The sequence below is a fragment of the Globicephala melas genome, chromosome 9 (genome assembly GCF_963455315.2).
Source record: "Globicephala melas chromosome 9, mGloMel1.2, whole genome shotgun sequence".
NCBI lineage: Eukaryota > Metazoa > Chordata > Mammalia > Artiodactyla > Delphinidae > Globicephala > Globicephala melas.
Window position 1 is genome coordinate 75,693,004 of NC_083322.1, and position 16,296 is coordinate 75,709,299.

At 36.4% G+C, this 16,296-nt stretch overlaps 1 protein-coding gene across 9 annotated transcripts in view; it reads right to left on the reverse strand.

Annotated features, from left to right (window-relative positions):
• CROT (carnitine O-octanoyltransferase) overlaps positions 1 to 16,296 on the reverse strand; it is a 62,102-nt gene that overhangs the window by 20,969 nt on the left and 24,837 nt on the right. For 2 of the 9 annotated variants that reach the window (XM_030857017.3, XM_030857016.3), the window contains exons 8-13: positions 11,909 to 12,002; positions 10,926 to 11,051; positions 9,202 to 9,303; positions 3,409 to 3,492; positions 2,892 to 2,999; positions 2,535 to 2,665 (exon numbers count right to left, since the gene is read on the reverse strand). The exons of 1 other annotated variant lie outside the window; for it this stretch is intronic. In XM_030857017.3, the coding sequence (XP_030712877.1) occupies positions 2,535 to 2,665; positions 2,892 to 2,999; positions 3,409 to 3,492; positions 9,202 to 9,303; positions 10,926 to 11,051; positions 11,909 to 12,002 (645 nt within the window). Of the gene's footprint in view, positions 1 to 2,534; positions 2,666 to 2,891; positions 3,000 to 3,408; positions 3,493 to 4,800; positions 4,862 to 9,201; positions 9,304 to 10,801; positions 10,889 to 10,925; positions 11,052 to 11,908; positions 12,003 to 16,296 lie in introns of those variants that run through there. 6 more of the 9 variants (XR_011377732.1, XR_011377733.1, XR_011377734.1 and 3 more) reach the window with 6 other exon arrangements.

The following is a 16,296-nucleotide window of genomic DNA, read 5'->3' on the forward strand; positions in this document are numbered from 1 at the left end:
CAAGACCACTCAATAGGGAAAGGACAGTCTCTTCACAAATAATGCTAAGAAAACTGGATATCCATATGCAAAAGAGTGAATTTTGATCCTTACCATACCCCCTACACAAAACTTAACTCAAAATGGATCAAAGACCTAAAGTAAAAGCTAAAACTATAAAACTCTTAGAAGAAAACATATGGGGAAAGTTTTGTAATACTGGATTTGGCAATGATTTCTTGGATATGACACCAAAAGCACAGGCAACAAATGAAATAAACAGATAAATTGAACTTCAAAATTTAAAACTTTGTGCATCAAAGCATACTATCAAGAGAATGAAAAGAAAACCTGCAGAATGAGAGAAAATATTTGCAAAACACCTATCTGATAAGGGTTTCATATCTATAATACATAAAGAACCCTTAAAATTCAACAACAAAATGACAACCGAATTACCAAATGCACAAAGGATTTAAATAGACATTTTGCCAAAGAAGATATACAAATGGCCAATAAACACACGAAGATATTCAACCTCATTAGTCATTAAGGAAATGCAAATAAAAACCACAATGAGATACCACTTCACAAGTACTCTGGATGGCTTCTTTTTTTTTTTAAAACAGAAAAGTAAGTGTTGGCAAGGATGTAGAACAATTATACATTACTTTGTATATTGCTGGTCGGAATGTAAAAATGGTATCCACTGTGGAAAACAGTTGGGCAGTTCCACAAAAAGTTAAACATAGAATTACCACACAGCCCAGCACTTCCACTCCTAGTTATTGACTCAAAAGAATTGAAAACAGGGATTCAAACCAATACATGCATGTGAATGCTCACAGCAGTGTTATTCACAATAGCCAAAAGGCAGAAACAACCCAAGCATTTGTCAACAGATGAATGGACAAACAAAATGTGGTATATTCATACAATGGAATATTATTCAGCCATAAAAGAACCAACATTGAAAATACTATCCTAAGTGAAATAAGCCAGATACAAAAGGACAAATAATGTATAATTCCACTTAGAGGAAATATCCAGAACAGGCGAATTCATATAGACAGAAAGTGGATTAGAGATTTCCAGGGGTTGGGATAGGAGAATAGGAAATTATTGCTTCATGAGTACAGAGTTTCTGTTTGGGGTGGTTAAAAAAAAGTTTGGAAATAGATAGTGGTGATGGTTGCATAACACAGTCGATGTAATTAATGCCACTGGATCATATACTTAAAAATAGTTAAAATGGCAAGTTTTATTTTATTTATATTTTACCACAATAAAAGAAGATAATTGACTGTTGAAAGCAAAAATAGTAGTGCATCATTAGGTTGTTAACATGTACAAGTATAATGTATGACAACAATAGCACAAAGAATGAGATAAGCATAATAGAAGCATTGTTTTCAGGTTCTTTCATTATACTTTAAGTGGAAAATATCTGAAGGTAGATTGCAAGTTTAAAGATGTATTTTGGGCTTCCCTGGTGGCACAGTGGTTGAGAGTCCACCTGCCGATGCAGGGGACACGGGTTCGTGCCCCAGCCTGGGAAGATCCCACATGCCACGGAGCGGCTGGGCCCCTGAGCCATGGCCACTGAGCCTGCGTGTCTGGAGCCTGTGCTCCGCAACAGGAGAGGCCACAACAGTGAGAGGCCTGCATACCACAAAAAAAAGATGTATTTTGTAAAACCCTACCAATAGAAAAAAAAAACAGTGTAGCTGATAATGGAGATAAAAGGAACAATTAAAAAAACTAGGAATTCAAGAGAAGATAAAAAAAGAAACACAAAACAGAGGGGATAAAGAGAAACAGCAGGACTGTAGACTTAAACCCAACCTTATTGATAATTATATTAAATGTAAATGATCTAAACACCCCATTTAAAGATACATATTCTCAGGTAAAATTTTAAAAAGGAAGATCAAGGAGCTTCCACTTCTGCTTAGGATGTAGAAAGTCATAACATACCATCTCTTCTATCCTAAAAATGAGTAAAGACTGTCTAATCTATAAAACCATACTTTTTCATGAACCCACTTGAAAACAGGCTGCAAGAAAACCAAGCGATCTGAATTCCAAAGAATGACAAATCTCTCTCAGAAGAGAGCAGGCACTTCAAAAATATCAAGGTAATGAAAAACAAGGAAAGACTGTTAAAGTGTCACAGATGGAAACTCTAATAACACTGTTGATGAAAGTACAAACTAGGGCACAGTGCCAACTGGGAAAAACTTAACAAAAAACACTGGGGAGGGGCTTCCCTGGTGGCACAGTGGTTGAGAGTCCGCCTGCCGATGCAGGGGACATGGGTTCGTGCCCCAGTCTGGGAAGATCCCACATACCGCGGAGCAGCTAGGCCCGTGAGCCATGGCCGCTGAACCTGCGCATCCGGAGCCTGCGCTCCACAATGGGAGAGGCCACAACAGTGAGAGGCCTGCGTACAGCAAAAAAAAAAAAAAAAACACTGGGGAGTTATGACAGAATAGCTATAGTAAAGATAGCCTTGGACTTCAAGACTCTGAAAGTGGAAAATGAATGGTCCTCACCGTCCATGAAGTCTATAATAGGCCAGCTGAAGTGCCAGCTGAACAAAGGTATCAGGGTGAAGCTTCTTCTTCTTGGTTAGCTTTTTGCCAAAAGACGTAAAGGCATAGACCAAAAGCTGCAGATCAGATGCCTAACAAAAAGAATTAAATACGAACAGTGAAAAAACACCTAAAGAGAATACCCCAAAGATAACCAAAATATCATTTGCATTAAAATAATCATCAGACATACATAAAGGTATCAAAGTTGTAATTTTTAAATGTTTTATGCCATCATACTTGGATGATAGCCAAATATTCATATATAGTAGTTATAAGATAAAGTATCACTATCAAAGAGAAAAGTGAAAAATCTACCTGCTTGAAATATTGGGCTTTCGCTTGGTTGATGTCATTTAATACTTTTTCATCCACAGTGAAAACAAGCTCCTCTGGAAGTGGTATATCCCGTACTTTATCTGAACCCTGAAAATAGGGAAAACTTAAAAATATTATATCTATAAAAATATGAGGAGGGCTTCCCAGGTGGCGCAGTGGTTAAGAATCCACCTTCCAATGCAGGGGACACGGGTTCGAGCCCTGGTCTGGGAAGATCCCACATGCCATGGAGCAACTAAGCCCGGGTGCCACAACTACTCAGCCTGTGCTCTAGAACCTGCGAGCCACAACTACTGAAGCCTGTGCGCCTAGAGCCCGTGCTCTGCAACAAGCCACCGCAATGAGAAGCCCACGCACCACAACGAAGAGCAGCCCCCACTCACCGCAACTAGAGAAAGCCCATGCACAGCAACGAAGACCCAACGCAGCCAAAAATAAATAAATTTATAAAAAAAAATTATGAGGAGAAAGGGATGAAATATTTGTTCTAACATACCGTCCATCTTCCTTCACTCTCAAAAATTTTCTGATCAACATAATAGCTGATGCTTACGATAACCATTGCATCATAAGGAGCATGCTAAAATGAAAATACACAAGACTGTGAATACGTTTTGTAAGTTAAAACTTGACCCATCCTTAAAACACTAAAAATAGAACTACCATATGACCCAGAAATCCCACTACTAGGCATATACCCTGAGAAAACGATAATTCAAAAAGAGTCATGTACCACAATGTTCATTGCAGCTCTATTTACAATAGCCCGGAGATGGAAACAACCTAAGTGTCCACCATCGGATGAATGGATAAAGAAGATGTGGCACATATATACAATGGAATATTACTCAGCCATAAAAAGAAACAAAATTGAGTTATTTGTAGTGAGGTGGATGGACCTAGAGTCTGTCATACAGAGTGAAGTAAGTCAGAAAGAGATAAACAAATACCATATGCTGACACATATATATGGAATCTAAAAAAAAATTGGTTCTGAAGAACCTAGGGGCAGGGCAGGAATAAAGACACAGATGTAGAGAATGGACCTGAGGACACCGAGAGGGGGAAGGGTAAGCTGGGACGAAGGACGAAGTGAGAGAGTGGCATGGACATATATACGCTACCAGATGTAAAATAGATAGCTAGTGGGAAGCAGCCACATAGCACAGGGAGATCAGCTCAGTGCTTTGTGACCACCTAGAGGGGTGGGATAGGGAGGGTGGGAGGGAGATGCAAGAGGGAGGAGATATGGGGATATATGTTTATGTATACCTGATTCAGTCTGTTATAAAGCAGTAACTAACACACCATTGTAAAGCAATTATATCCAATAAAAATGTTTAAAAATTTTTAAAAATGGAAAAATAAATAAAAATTAGAGGAAATAAAAAATATTAGATGCTTTAAAAAAATAAAATAAAAAAATAAAGTATCTCTTTCAATTTTTACTTTATAAAAGTGGAAGACATTGAAGAGTTATGAACAGAGCACTGACATGATTTGTCTTACAATTTAAAAGGATCACTCTGATGGTTGTGTTGAGTTAAAAAGATAGTGTAAGGGGAAATGAATGGCATTATGCATTTGGCAAAACCATAAAGTTGTACAATAAATAGTGAAACAATGTAATTCAGTTAACAATAATGTATCAATATTGGTTCATCAAATGTAACAACATATACCAATGCAAGATATAAAACGGGGTGCAGGAAAGAGAGCAAGTGAGCACTTTGTACTTTCTGCTTAATTTTCCTGTAAATCTGGAACTTGCTCTAAAGAGTAAAGTCTACTAATTAAAAAAACAAAACAAAACTTGACCCAATATTTTATTTTCACCTTCTCTCCACTCTTAACACATAATAAAATGCAGAATTCTCAAATGCCTCACCTTGTAATGATAAAGAGATGGATATTCCACAGTATAGTAAGTACCTGATGTATTTTATTTTCTGAGAAAGAACAAATATTTAAAGTCAGAAGCACTTAATTAGGGCTCTTGAGGTAATGGGAAGGGATGTAAACATGAATAATCTAGAGAAAATAATTGCTATTTGTATTGGAAGTCAAAGGAGGTATACATATGTACATATACAACGCTAAAATGTTCTGGAATTTTAAAAGCACTATGGAAAAGCAGATGGGGGTGGCAGACTAAATCTGAAGGCTAAATGGAGGAGGGGTATGAACTTCTTTTGGTAAACACACAGTCCACTAGATAAGTATTTAAAAGCATAATGATTTTGTGTATATATCTACAAGAGTGTTCAATGTGACAGAAATAATTCTCAATGTTTAAGGAATGTGGGAAAGATGCGCTGAGTTACAGGGGTGTCATAGTTTTGACAGCTGTATTTAGAGAAAGGAACTGTGGCTAGTGAATTTTCCCATCATTTATTCTGGAGGATAAACTTTTTGCCTTATCTTCTCCATGTTCCTTTGATGACAATTACATCACATGCGTTTTTTTCCCCTCTGGGTTAAGGCTACCAGTTTACATTACACACAATTACCATCCATGAACTCAAAGTGACACCGCTAGCCTTGGAGAGAAAGAAGGGAGTTTTAAGATATGAATCCAGCACGCTTGGGCCCAGTTTCAGAGGGTGTAATTAGGTGTCTTAAATATCGCCTTAACATTACACAGCTTTGCTGCCCTGTATTACGGCCCCATGGAGCCTAGAAACACGGTATATCGTTAGCAGGTAAGCAGCCACCAAAGCACCAGGAAAGGCTTACTAGGGAGGTCAGTACAAGATGCAAGAGCAGTTCATCCCGCCTGCCAGCAACAGCACGTATAACAAGACTCAAAGGTCATGGACAAGACCCTTTTCTAACAGCATCTCACAAATGTGTAGTACTTTGTAGCTTTACAAAGAACTTTCACAGGTATTGCATACATTATTTCATTGAAGACAACAGTATTTTACTGGAACCAGTACGAAAGAGCATGACTGAAAGATATAAATCTCTTTGACTTATAATTTTACCCATTCATCTCCTGGCAGAAAGTTAATCATCAATTTAAAAAAAAAATGTTAGGGCTTCCCTGGTGGCGCAGTGGTTGAGAGTCCGCCTGCCGATGCAGGGGACACGGGTTCATGCCCCGGTCGGGGAAGATCCCACATGCCGCAGAGCGGCTGGGCCCGTGAGCCATGGCCGCTGAGCCTGTGCGTCTGGAGCCTGTGCTCCACAACGGGAAAGTTAGGAAATAGAAAAAAAAAATAGAAATAGAAAATAGAATAGAAAAAAATCAAACGCTTTCCTGATGCTTTATTTGTTCACATAAGTTTTATCTTTTCATTTATATGGAGGCAATACGTGTAATATACTGTTTAATAATGTGGACTTTGGTTCTGAGTCCAAACATTACTACTTACTAGCTACATAAGTAAGTTTAGTTTCTCAAGTAAGTTACTTGAGAAAGTTACTTAATTCTTTAAGTAGACTGCCTCATCTGTTAGTAGGGAAAACAATACCTAGTTGCATACAGCAGCTGTGAAAAATGATTTTAATAATGCTTATAAAGTACTTACTACAGATCCTGGCCCACAGCAATAATTAGTAACTACTGTTATTAACAACTAATGTTCATTACATGCTTCCTATGTACTTCTATAAAAGCCTACAACAAAGCCTATATAAGGAAGACAAAATAGTTGACCCCAGGATTTTAAATCCCAACAGGGAAATGCTATTATGTAGTATAATCACAAAAGTATATATTCAAGCACCAATGGAAAAGAGCAGCAATATGAATTTGGATTAAGAACTTAACTTTACAGTATATATACTTTACTAATAATGTTTTATATTGGTTAAATAGCATTTTCAGTAATCATCGTAGGTTGCAAGGGGAACCTACATGGAATTTTAAAAGCATACTGTCCGGCTTCCCTGGTGGCGCAGTGGTTGACAGTCTGCCTGCCGATGCAGGGGACACGGGTTCGTGCCCCGGTCCGGGAAGACGCCACGTGCTGCGGAGCGGCTGGGCGCGTGAGCCATGGCCGCTGAGCCTGCGCTCCACAACGGGAGAGGCCACAACAGAGAGAGGCCCGCGTACCGCAAAAGAATAAATAAATAAATAATAAAAGCATACGGTCAAGTGGAGATCATCAGATCAATTTGATAAGTATATGGGTGACAATGCATACACATGAAATATGTCCATACACTTTACTACAGGAAAGCATTTCAGTTGTGCAAAGATATATGCTCATTATGGGACCAGTATCTTTATTCAAAGATAGAAACATCATTAAAGTTATTTTCTCCTGAATTTGAGCAAACAGCAGGATGTTGATGCCATCAGTAAAAATACAAGTAGTGCAAGGTGGTTTTTTTAGGAGGTTGGGAGTGAGGGAGGAAAGCAAGATGATGAGTTCTTGATGATGAGAGTAACTAACCCTTACATAACAATGTAACATCCAGTTTGGACAATTTAACATATGGTGAAACAAAACTCTCACGATGAGAATAATAGGTAAAAACTGGAAAAATATAACTGCAAGCTACCTATGTAGAAATGGTCAATGAAACTACTGAACCAGAGAAGAGAGCAGACACAGGGGAAAACGGTTATGAATAATATTAAGCTCAGCTTTAGAATCCGGAGACCCAAAAAGACTGTTAGGAGGTTGAAGGCAGTGTCAGATGCATATGAAGAAGAGGGTAATCAACTGCAGCTGACAAGTCAACGAGATATGAAGGGAAGAAGCCAGAAGGTAGTTAGCTACTTTACAAAGGACAGATTCCAAGGAATAGTGAGGCTATGAACCAAACTGAGGAGGTCAAGAAGAAGCAAACAAGGCGCTGAAGAGAAAAAAGCTGAGGCAAGTAACACAAAATCTTTTGTCAACACTGGACTCGTAAGGAAGAGGACAGACAGCAAATCTTCAAAATGACTCATGGCAACCTTTCACCCTGAAGATTTACTGTAGAAGACATTCTATTACCTGCACATCAACCACACCACCTTCCTCGGCAATAACAGCTACTTTATTTTTCTTTAGGCAATCAGCACACATCTCTGTGGTGGTTTGAATGAGTGATTCTACCAGCTAGGTCCCAAGGTTTGGTATGTGACCCAGGCCAGGCGAATCAGAGCAGCTAACTCCCTGGAATGTGCACGATTCGCACAGGCCAATACAACACATGAGCATTATTCCCAGGTCTTCTGCTGGAACCACTCGGGTTAAAAAAAAAGCTGGCTATTTCCACGGAGAACACTAATCTACGAGGAGAGCCGTGAAAACATGAGACTGTAGGTACAACCATCACATGGTGTAGTCTACATAAAAATAAAGCCAAACATAGGAAAGTAATGCCAAAAAATGGAGAGAGAAATTTCTAATGAAAGCATCTGGACACTGGAAGTCAGCATTACCCAAATTTAGCTGTACCCCTATGCCATAAATACCTTCGTAAGCTAATGCCAATTTGACTTAGGTTTCGATCACCTAAAACTGAATAAATACTGATTAATACAACTATTGAACCCAGATCAATGTAACAGGATTTTTTTTAGTATCTTACAGTCACTAAATATCAATACTTCGGAGGAAAGCCCCCAAATACAAACAAAAAATCTACCTCATACTACTTTATACCAAATCATATACTTTATGAAAAGTATTATAATGAGGTTATAAGTATATATTGCAATTGTGACTTAGGTTGATTTTTTAATTTTCTTGGTTCATAGACCTCCTGAATGTCCATCAGAAAATAGCAAAGTAGAGCTAATAAAGACAAAAATGGGAGAACAGAAAAGAAACAAGTTGTGTGTGTGTGTGCATGTGTTTGTTTTATGAAGAAGGTAAAAAATGGAATTCAGTACCAGACATTTTAATATCCAGAAGTATATAATGTTCCAAAGATCATGTGTCATTTTTTTTTAACAAGGTCACAAAATTACTAGGTAAATGTAGAAATATATCCACATACATTTCTCCGTGCATAGAACATATACTAATGCTATATCTTTTAAAATAGGTTTTAAAATTTTCAACAAGAGGTAACAGTGGATTTTAAAAGAGCTTATACTACATAAAAATGCATGCAAATTCCACTTTGTAGATACACACCACTGTTATCCTTACTACAGATGAAAATAATTTGTCCTATACTCTATTTTCACTGAGAATTCATAACTAAACCTTTTACTCTAATGCCATAAAGCTAAATAAGTGTTTACTTATTCTACCACAGGACGGCATAAGTATTGTAGATTACTGCCATTAAATTAAACTAAAAGAGTAAAAGGAAAAAATAATTTCAGTAGTTTACTTACATCACAATTACAGCCAAATACTCCATTAGAAAAGGAAATCAAGTTATAAGATTTGTCACCCCAGCGTACTGTTGGATCTCCAGTAAGAACCTTTGTAGCAACCTAAAATAAATGTAATATTTCCAAATTTAAAGGATTTTAATATTGGCTTTTAAGTATTTATATCTTAAATACACACAAACACACACACAAACACACATGATCTCACTTTTCCTCTTCAGGTAAACCAAATTTAATAAAATTTAATAAAATATTATATTCAAGAGATAATAATTCTGGCCTTGACTTTAAATAGTACTCAAAATCCAAGAAATTCTACCAGAAAAGAGAACGATGGTACAACATTCATGAATGTTTAGAGAATATACAATTGAAAGGACAAGGCTTTTGCAACTTGAATAGGATAAGAGGCATTGATAAGTTTAGTCATTAAAGTCTAGTTACAAGAAAAATATTTCAAGAATTCATATCCTACTAAGCCAGTTTCTCAAATGGTAAGTTTGGGCCATAAGTGAGTCATGAAACCACAGTAAACATTCTTTACAAGAAAGAATAAAATAGAACATAAATATCAGAGTACATCACAGATAGTCAAAGTAATTATTACGTTTTGTGAAACTTCTATGATGTATGTGTGTGTAAGTGTGCACACGCTTGTGTGCGCGCGTGTGTGTGTAATGGGCTGCAATCTAAATATGCCTAACTGTAGACTTCAGCAAAAAAGTTTGAGCAACACTTCATGAAAACACATTCTTCCTCAAGAAGCTTGTTGATTCTACTTAAAAACAAATGCAGCTAAGGAAGAGGAAAAATTGTTTTCTAGCTACAAGGTTTTTCAATCCTATATTATTTTATTTCTAACATTTAATATTGATGAATGTATTATGAAGTACCTTCAGTGTTTTCAAAAGACTCTGAGATTCCTACAAATATGACTACTACCTTTTATTTTTTTCCCAGGAAATCATATTACTCCAGAAAAAAAAAAGTAGGCCACAATTACCCTTAAATCCACTAAAGTCAGTGTGTTCTATAAAACCAAATGATAAAATAAATCACAAGAATGATATAATTCTTAGGACAGACCTCACCAACTAAGATATCAAGGCCCACTGGTGTGGGTTATAGGTAGGTTCTCATGTCACCTTTGGTATGAAATCTCATTTAGCCCAGCATCTTATGCAAATTTCCTGTATGTATGATCAATAAAAAGGTTGGGAACCACTGACATCTGATAAGCAAATAATAGACATACTTCTTTAAACAACATATAAGATGTCTAAATGGAGCTAAACAATGTGGCAAGAATTTACAGAGCATTATTTATGTATAATCTTCATTTGATACGTGTGTGTGCGTGTGTGTGTGTGTGTGTGTGTATAGCTAAGAAAATGTTTTAAAAGCCTGCATTAAATATTTTATGACTTAGTATTTGCACTTTCTTTTCTTAGCTGCCCCATTCTAAGATAAAAGGTGTTTCCAAGATACAGGAAACAACTGTCTTCACAATTATGTTTCACAGTGGTTTTATGGGTGTATATTTCAAACTCAGTAAGTTGTATACATTAAATATGTACAGCTTTTTGTATGTCAATTATACCTTAATAAAGTGGTTTAAAAAAAAAAAGTCCTGCATGTAACAAAATTCTTCTCATGTTCAATTTACACAAGAGTCCTCCAGAAAAATCTGTGGGAAGAAATAACAAAATAAGATAGTTGAATACCTGAGAATAATCTTCCGGTGTTACATGTGGACTGCCGTCATCTAAACAAAATACCAGTAAACTGCTCTGAATTTTTTCTAACATAGTCAAGTTCTCTGGATTAAGACTAATCAAATATTCTCGTGCCTAAAGGGCAAGGAGATAATAATAAAATGTTACAAATTAAATACAAAATATCCAGAAAAATCTTAATAGGTTCTCAGAAAGTTACCAAAAAGGTGCATCAAGAAAAGTGTGAATTCAAGAACCTCTCTGTTGACTCCTGAACAGGTTTTTCCTCCAACTGCATGGCTGGTCCCTATACTTGTGCTACTAAATGCAAAAAGGTATAAAGTTATGCCACCCCCTAGATTTTCTCTAATAGTTTAATATTGTACAATGTATTTAATGCTGCTTAAAACTTAAAGCTGTCTGTCCATTTATCTTTACTTCAAAAATCTGAACAAAGGGCCAGCATATACTTGAGCTCAGTGTTTGAAATTTAAATGTAAATAAAATAAAAATAGCATACCCTCACCCCAAAAGTGTAAATTAGAGTTAATAATATTGTATTGCATATTTGAAAGCTTCTAGAGAGTATATCTTAAAAGTTCTCATTACAAAAAATGTAATTTTTAGGGCTTCCCTGGTGGCGCAGTGGTTGACAGTCCGCCTGCCGATGCAGGGGACACGGGTTCGTGCCCCAGTCCGGGAAGATCCCACATGCCGCAGAGCAGCTGGGCCCGTGAGCCATGGCCGCTGAGCCTGCGCATCCGGAGCCTGTGCTCCGCAACGGGAGAAGCCACAACAGTGAGAGGCCCGCATACCGCAAAAAAAAAAAAAAAAGTATTTTTTAGTTTTCTGTATGGTGATGGACGCTAACTAGACTTACTGTGGTGATTATTTCTCAATATATACAAATATTGAATCCTTATGTTGTATAGTTGAATATAATGTTGTAAGTCAATTATACCTCAAAAGAAAAGAAAAATGTAAATTATAACCTTAGCCCATCGAGTTCGCTCCTCACTAGTTAACGCTGCTACCCCAGGTCCATCAGGTTCACTATGGCACTTCTTTTGGATGTATGTCAGTTGCCTTTGGAAGATTAAATAAAGAGGATTCAAAAAGAGCACAGGCAGGATCACTAGCTACTTTGGCCTTTAATAGGTTATAAAGTTTATAAGTATTTAAATGTTTTGATATATTATCCAAAGAAAGAGATTATGGTCTCAACAGCAATGGAGTTATTTCCTGCACATCTTATTTTTTTAAAAAGTGATTATGTGGCCTATTAATACCGTAAGTATAGTTGACAAATCTCACAAATATTATGTACATTTTATCTAACTAAAAACTATGTGTATATATTAACAGAGGACTTATTCTGTACCCAAGTAATACTTGGGCTTAACCCCCAAAATAGAAACACCATGTAGTTAGTTTTAAATGTTTTCACATATGCCATTCTTACTTAAAATCATTACGAAGACTATTAGCTAAAGATAAATTATTTCCCCCCATAGCATTCTATAATCCTAGTCTGATGAGTTTCACGTATCTTTAAACATATAGCAGGTAAATAACAGGGTTCTTCCACAAAGAAATTTTCATCAAAAATCTACAGCTTATTTTCATCCCTACTTCCTCATAACATATGCTAAGAAATTACCTCAATTTAAACGCTTCCACAGGTTTCTCAGAAAGTGAGCTACTGTAGCTTAATAAATGCTCAAAACGCACCACTAGTAGCCATCCCTTATCTGTGACTTTATCATTCAAGGAATGAATTCCTTGCTGCAAAATTCCTCCGCCTTTATTTGAAAGTAATGGTGTCCTGTGGAGTAGATGAAGCCTTCTATAACAAACAATCTGCATCTATGGTGGAAGCAACTTGCCTTATCTCGTCCTGCTTGTCTTTGCTAACTCTGATTTTGCTTCAATTACAAATAAAGCTTACAGAGTTGGTGGTTATATGGCGGCCATAGTAACTAGGATAAATTCTGAATGCTTAAGGAATAAAATCTACCTCACTGTTTTTCTCCATATGGTATGAGCTGCTGCCCTTCCCTTACCACCTGAGAGCACCAGTTTTTACTATGAAACTTTTCCCCACTCCCTGATATAGCCATTTTAATATTCAGTGGGAAAGGACCACGTCATAAAAAAACAGTCATTATCAGAGAGAAATCACCAGGAAAAATGTATTAAACCTGAAATGACATTTTAAGTTGGATAATAAAAGGTCAGATAGTAACTGCCAAATCCTCACCATTAAGAAGTCCATCCTACTTAAAGTGATCTACAGATTCAAGGCAACCCCTATTAAAATCCGATGGCATTTTTCACAGAAACAGGAAAAAGAATCCTAAAATTCATATGGTACCACAAAAAACTCCAAATAGACAAAGCAGTTTTAAGCAAGAAGAACAATGCTGGAGGCATCACACTTCCTGGTTTCAAAATATATTACAGAGCTTCAGTAATCAAAATAGTATGGCACAAATAACAGACATACAGGTCAATGGAACACAACAGAAAGCCTAGAAATAAATCCACTTACATACAGTCAACTGAGGTGCCAAGGAAGCCAAAAATACACAATGGGAAAAGAATAGCCCCTTAAATAAACAGTGTTGGGAAAATTACCACATACAAAAGAATGAAACTGGACCCCTATCTTACACCATACAGAAAAATCAATTCAAAACAGACTAAAGGCTTAAATGTAAGACCTGAAACAATAAAACTCCTGGAAGAAAACATGGGAAAAAATGCTTCTAGACATTGGCCTCAGCAAGCATTTCTTAGACATGATACCAAAAGCACAGGCAACAAAAGTAAAAACAGACAAGTAGGATTACATCAAACTAAAAGCTTCAGCACAGTTAACAACTAAGTGAAAAGGCAACCTACAGAATATGAGAAAATACTTGCAAACCATACATCTGATAAGAGGTTAATATTCAAGGAACTCCTACAATTTAATAGCAAAAAAACAAATCTGATTAAAAAATGGGCTAAGGGACTGAACAGACATTTTCTCCAAAGAAGATATAAAAATGGCCTACAGGTATATGAAAAGGTGCTCAACATCACTAATCATCAGGGAAATGTAAGTAAAAACCACAATGAGATATTACCTCATTCCTGTCAGAATGGCTATTAACAAAAAGATAAGTGATATCAAGTGTTGACGATGATGTGGAGAAAAGGGAACCCTTCTGCACTGTTGGCGGGACTCTCAATTGGTGCAGCCACTATAAAAAACTATGGAGGTTCCTCAAGAAATTAAAAATAGAAATACTATATGATCCAGCAATCCCAGTTCTGTGTATATATCCAAAGGAACTGAAATCAGGATCTTAAAGAGACATGTGCATTCCCAGATTCCTTGCAGCATTACTCACAATAGCCAAGAGGCAAAAGCAACTTAAATATTCAACGATGAATGGATAAACGAGATGTGATAATATACATACAAATGGAATTCTATTCTGCCTTAAAAAAGAAAGAAATCCCACCACTTGCAACAATGTGAATGAACCTGGAGGACACTACCCTAAGTGAAATATGCCAAACACAGAAGGACAAATACTGCATGGTATCACTTATACGTGGAATCTAAAATAGTTAGACTCTTAGAAGCAGAATAGAATGGTGGGTGCCAGGGGCTGATCTAAGGAGGAAATGAGGAGGCATTAGTCAAAGGATACAAAGTTTCAGTTATATAAGATGAGTAAGTCCTAGAGAACTACTGTACAGCATAGTTCCTGTAGTTAATGATACTGTACTGTACACTTAAAAATTTGCTAAAAGGGGAGATCTTAACGTAAGTGTTCTTACCACAAAAAAATTAATTATTAAAAATAAATTAAGAGGGCGGGACACCTTTGGAGGTAATGAATATGTTTAGGATATAGACTGTGGTGATAGTTTCATCAGTGTATACTTATCTCCAAACTCATCCAGTTGTACACAATAAATATGTACAGCTTTCTGTATGTCAATCATACCTCAAAAGTGGTTTAAAAATAATTTCTCTATTCATATAAAAAAAGAGGTACAGATTTGGTAACTAAAATAACCCCTCTTTTCCTTTAATTTGGCTACCTATGCACCTGTTTTCAGCTACACATGCAATTTCTGATATTTAAAAGATTTGTATTAACAATGTTTATATTTCAGAATCACACACTTTTAAAATATTCTACCCTTGATATGTCCTCACAATCTTGTTTCTGCCTTCATTACTTCCCACTCATTCTTTAATTTACCATAATCGGGTTTTGTCCTCCAGTGATTATCCTGAAAGTACGTTTCTGAATGTTACCAATGGCATCCCATAAAATCCAGCAGCTTTATCTCAGTCTTATTTTCCTCATTGCAGTGTTTAAACACCCAGGAGTCAATATTAAAATTCTCTCTGCCTTGGCTTTTGTAGCACTGTTCCACTGTGGTCTCCCTAACTCACTGACTACTTGGTCTTTTTCACTAACCATTTGTTCTCGTTCCACTGTCAAATGTGTGTTTCACCAAATTTCTCTCAGTGGCCTCCCCCAACCTCTTCTACAAGGTTTTTCCTTTGGTAATTTCATCCACTACTTTAATAGCTTCAACCATCACCTTTATATAAGAGGCAACCAAATCTCTAACTTCAACCCCATTTTCTCTCTAAATTTCTGGTACCAAATTTCCAAATGCTTATTGGATATATCTACCTCAATTTCTGTCAACATCCCCAATTAAATTTGGAATTTAAAAATTATCTCCCTGACCCCTCCTTATTAATACAAATTTTTTAAAAATTGATCTTAAAGAAAAACATAGGTATAAATCTTCATGACCTTGGATCGATCAGGCAATGGTTTCTAAGATATGACACTAAAAGCACAAGTAACAAAAGAATAGATAAATTAGACTTGGTCAAAATTAAAATATTTGTCCTTCAAAAGAGGCCATGAAGAAGGTGAAGAAACAACTCTAGAATGAGAGAAAATATTTGTAGTTTATATATTTGATAAGGGACTTATATCTAGAATATATAAAGAAGTTTGACAACCCAATAATAAAAAAGACAAATAACCCAATTAAAAATTGGCAAAGGATATGAATAGACATTTCTCCAAGTAAGATATACAAATGGTCACAGGCACATGAAAATATGTTCAACATCGTCATTATGGACATGCAGCTGTAAACCACAATGAGATCCCACTTCATACCCTCTAGGATGGCTACCATCAAAAAGGCAGACAATAACAAGCGCTGGTGAGAATGAAAATAAATCGGAATCCTCAAATACTGCTGATGTGAATGTAAAAAGGTACAGTCATACTGGAAAACAGTTTGGCAGTTCCTCAAATGGTTCAACATAGAGTTATGATGCAGC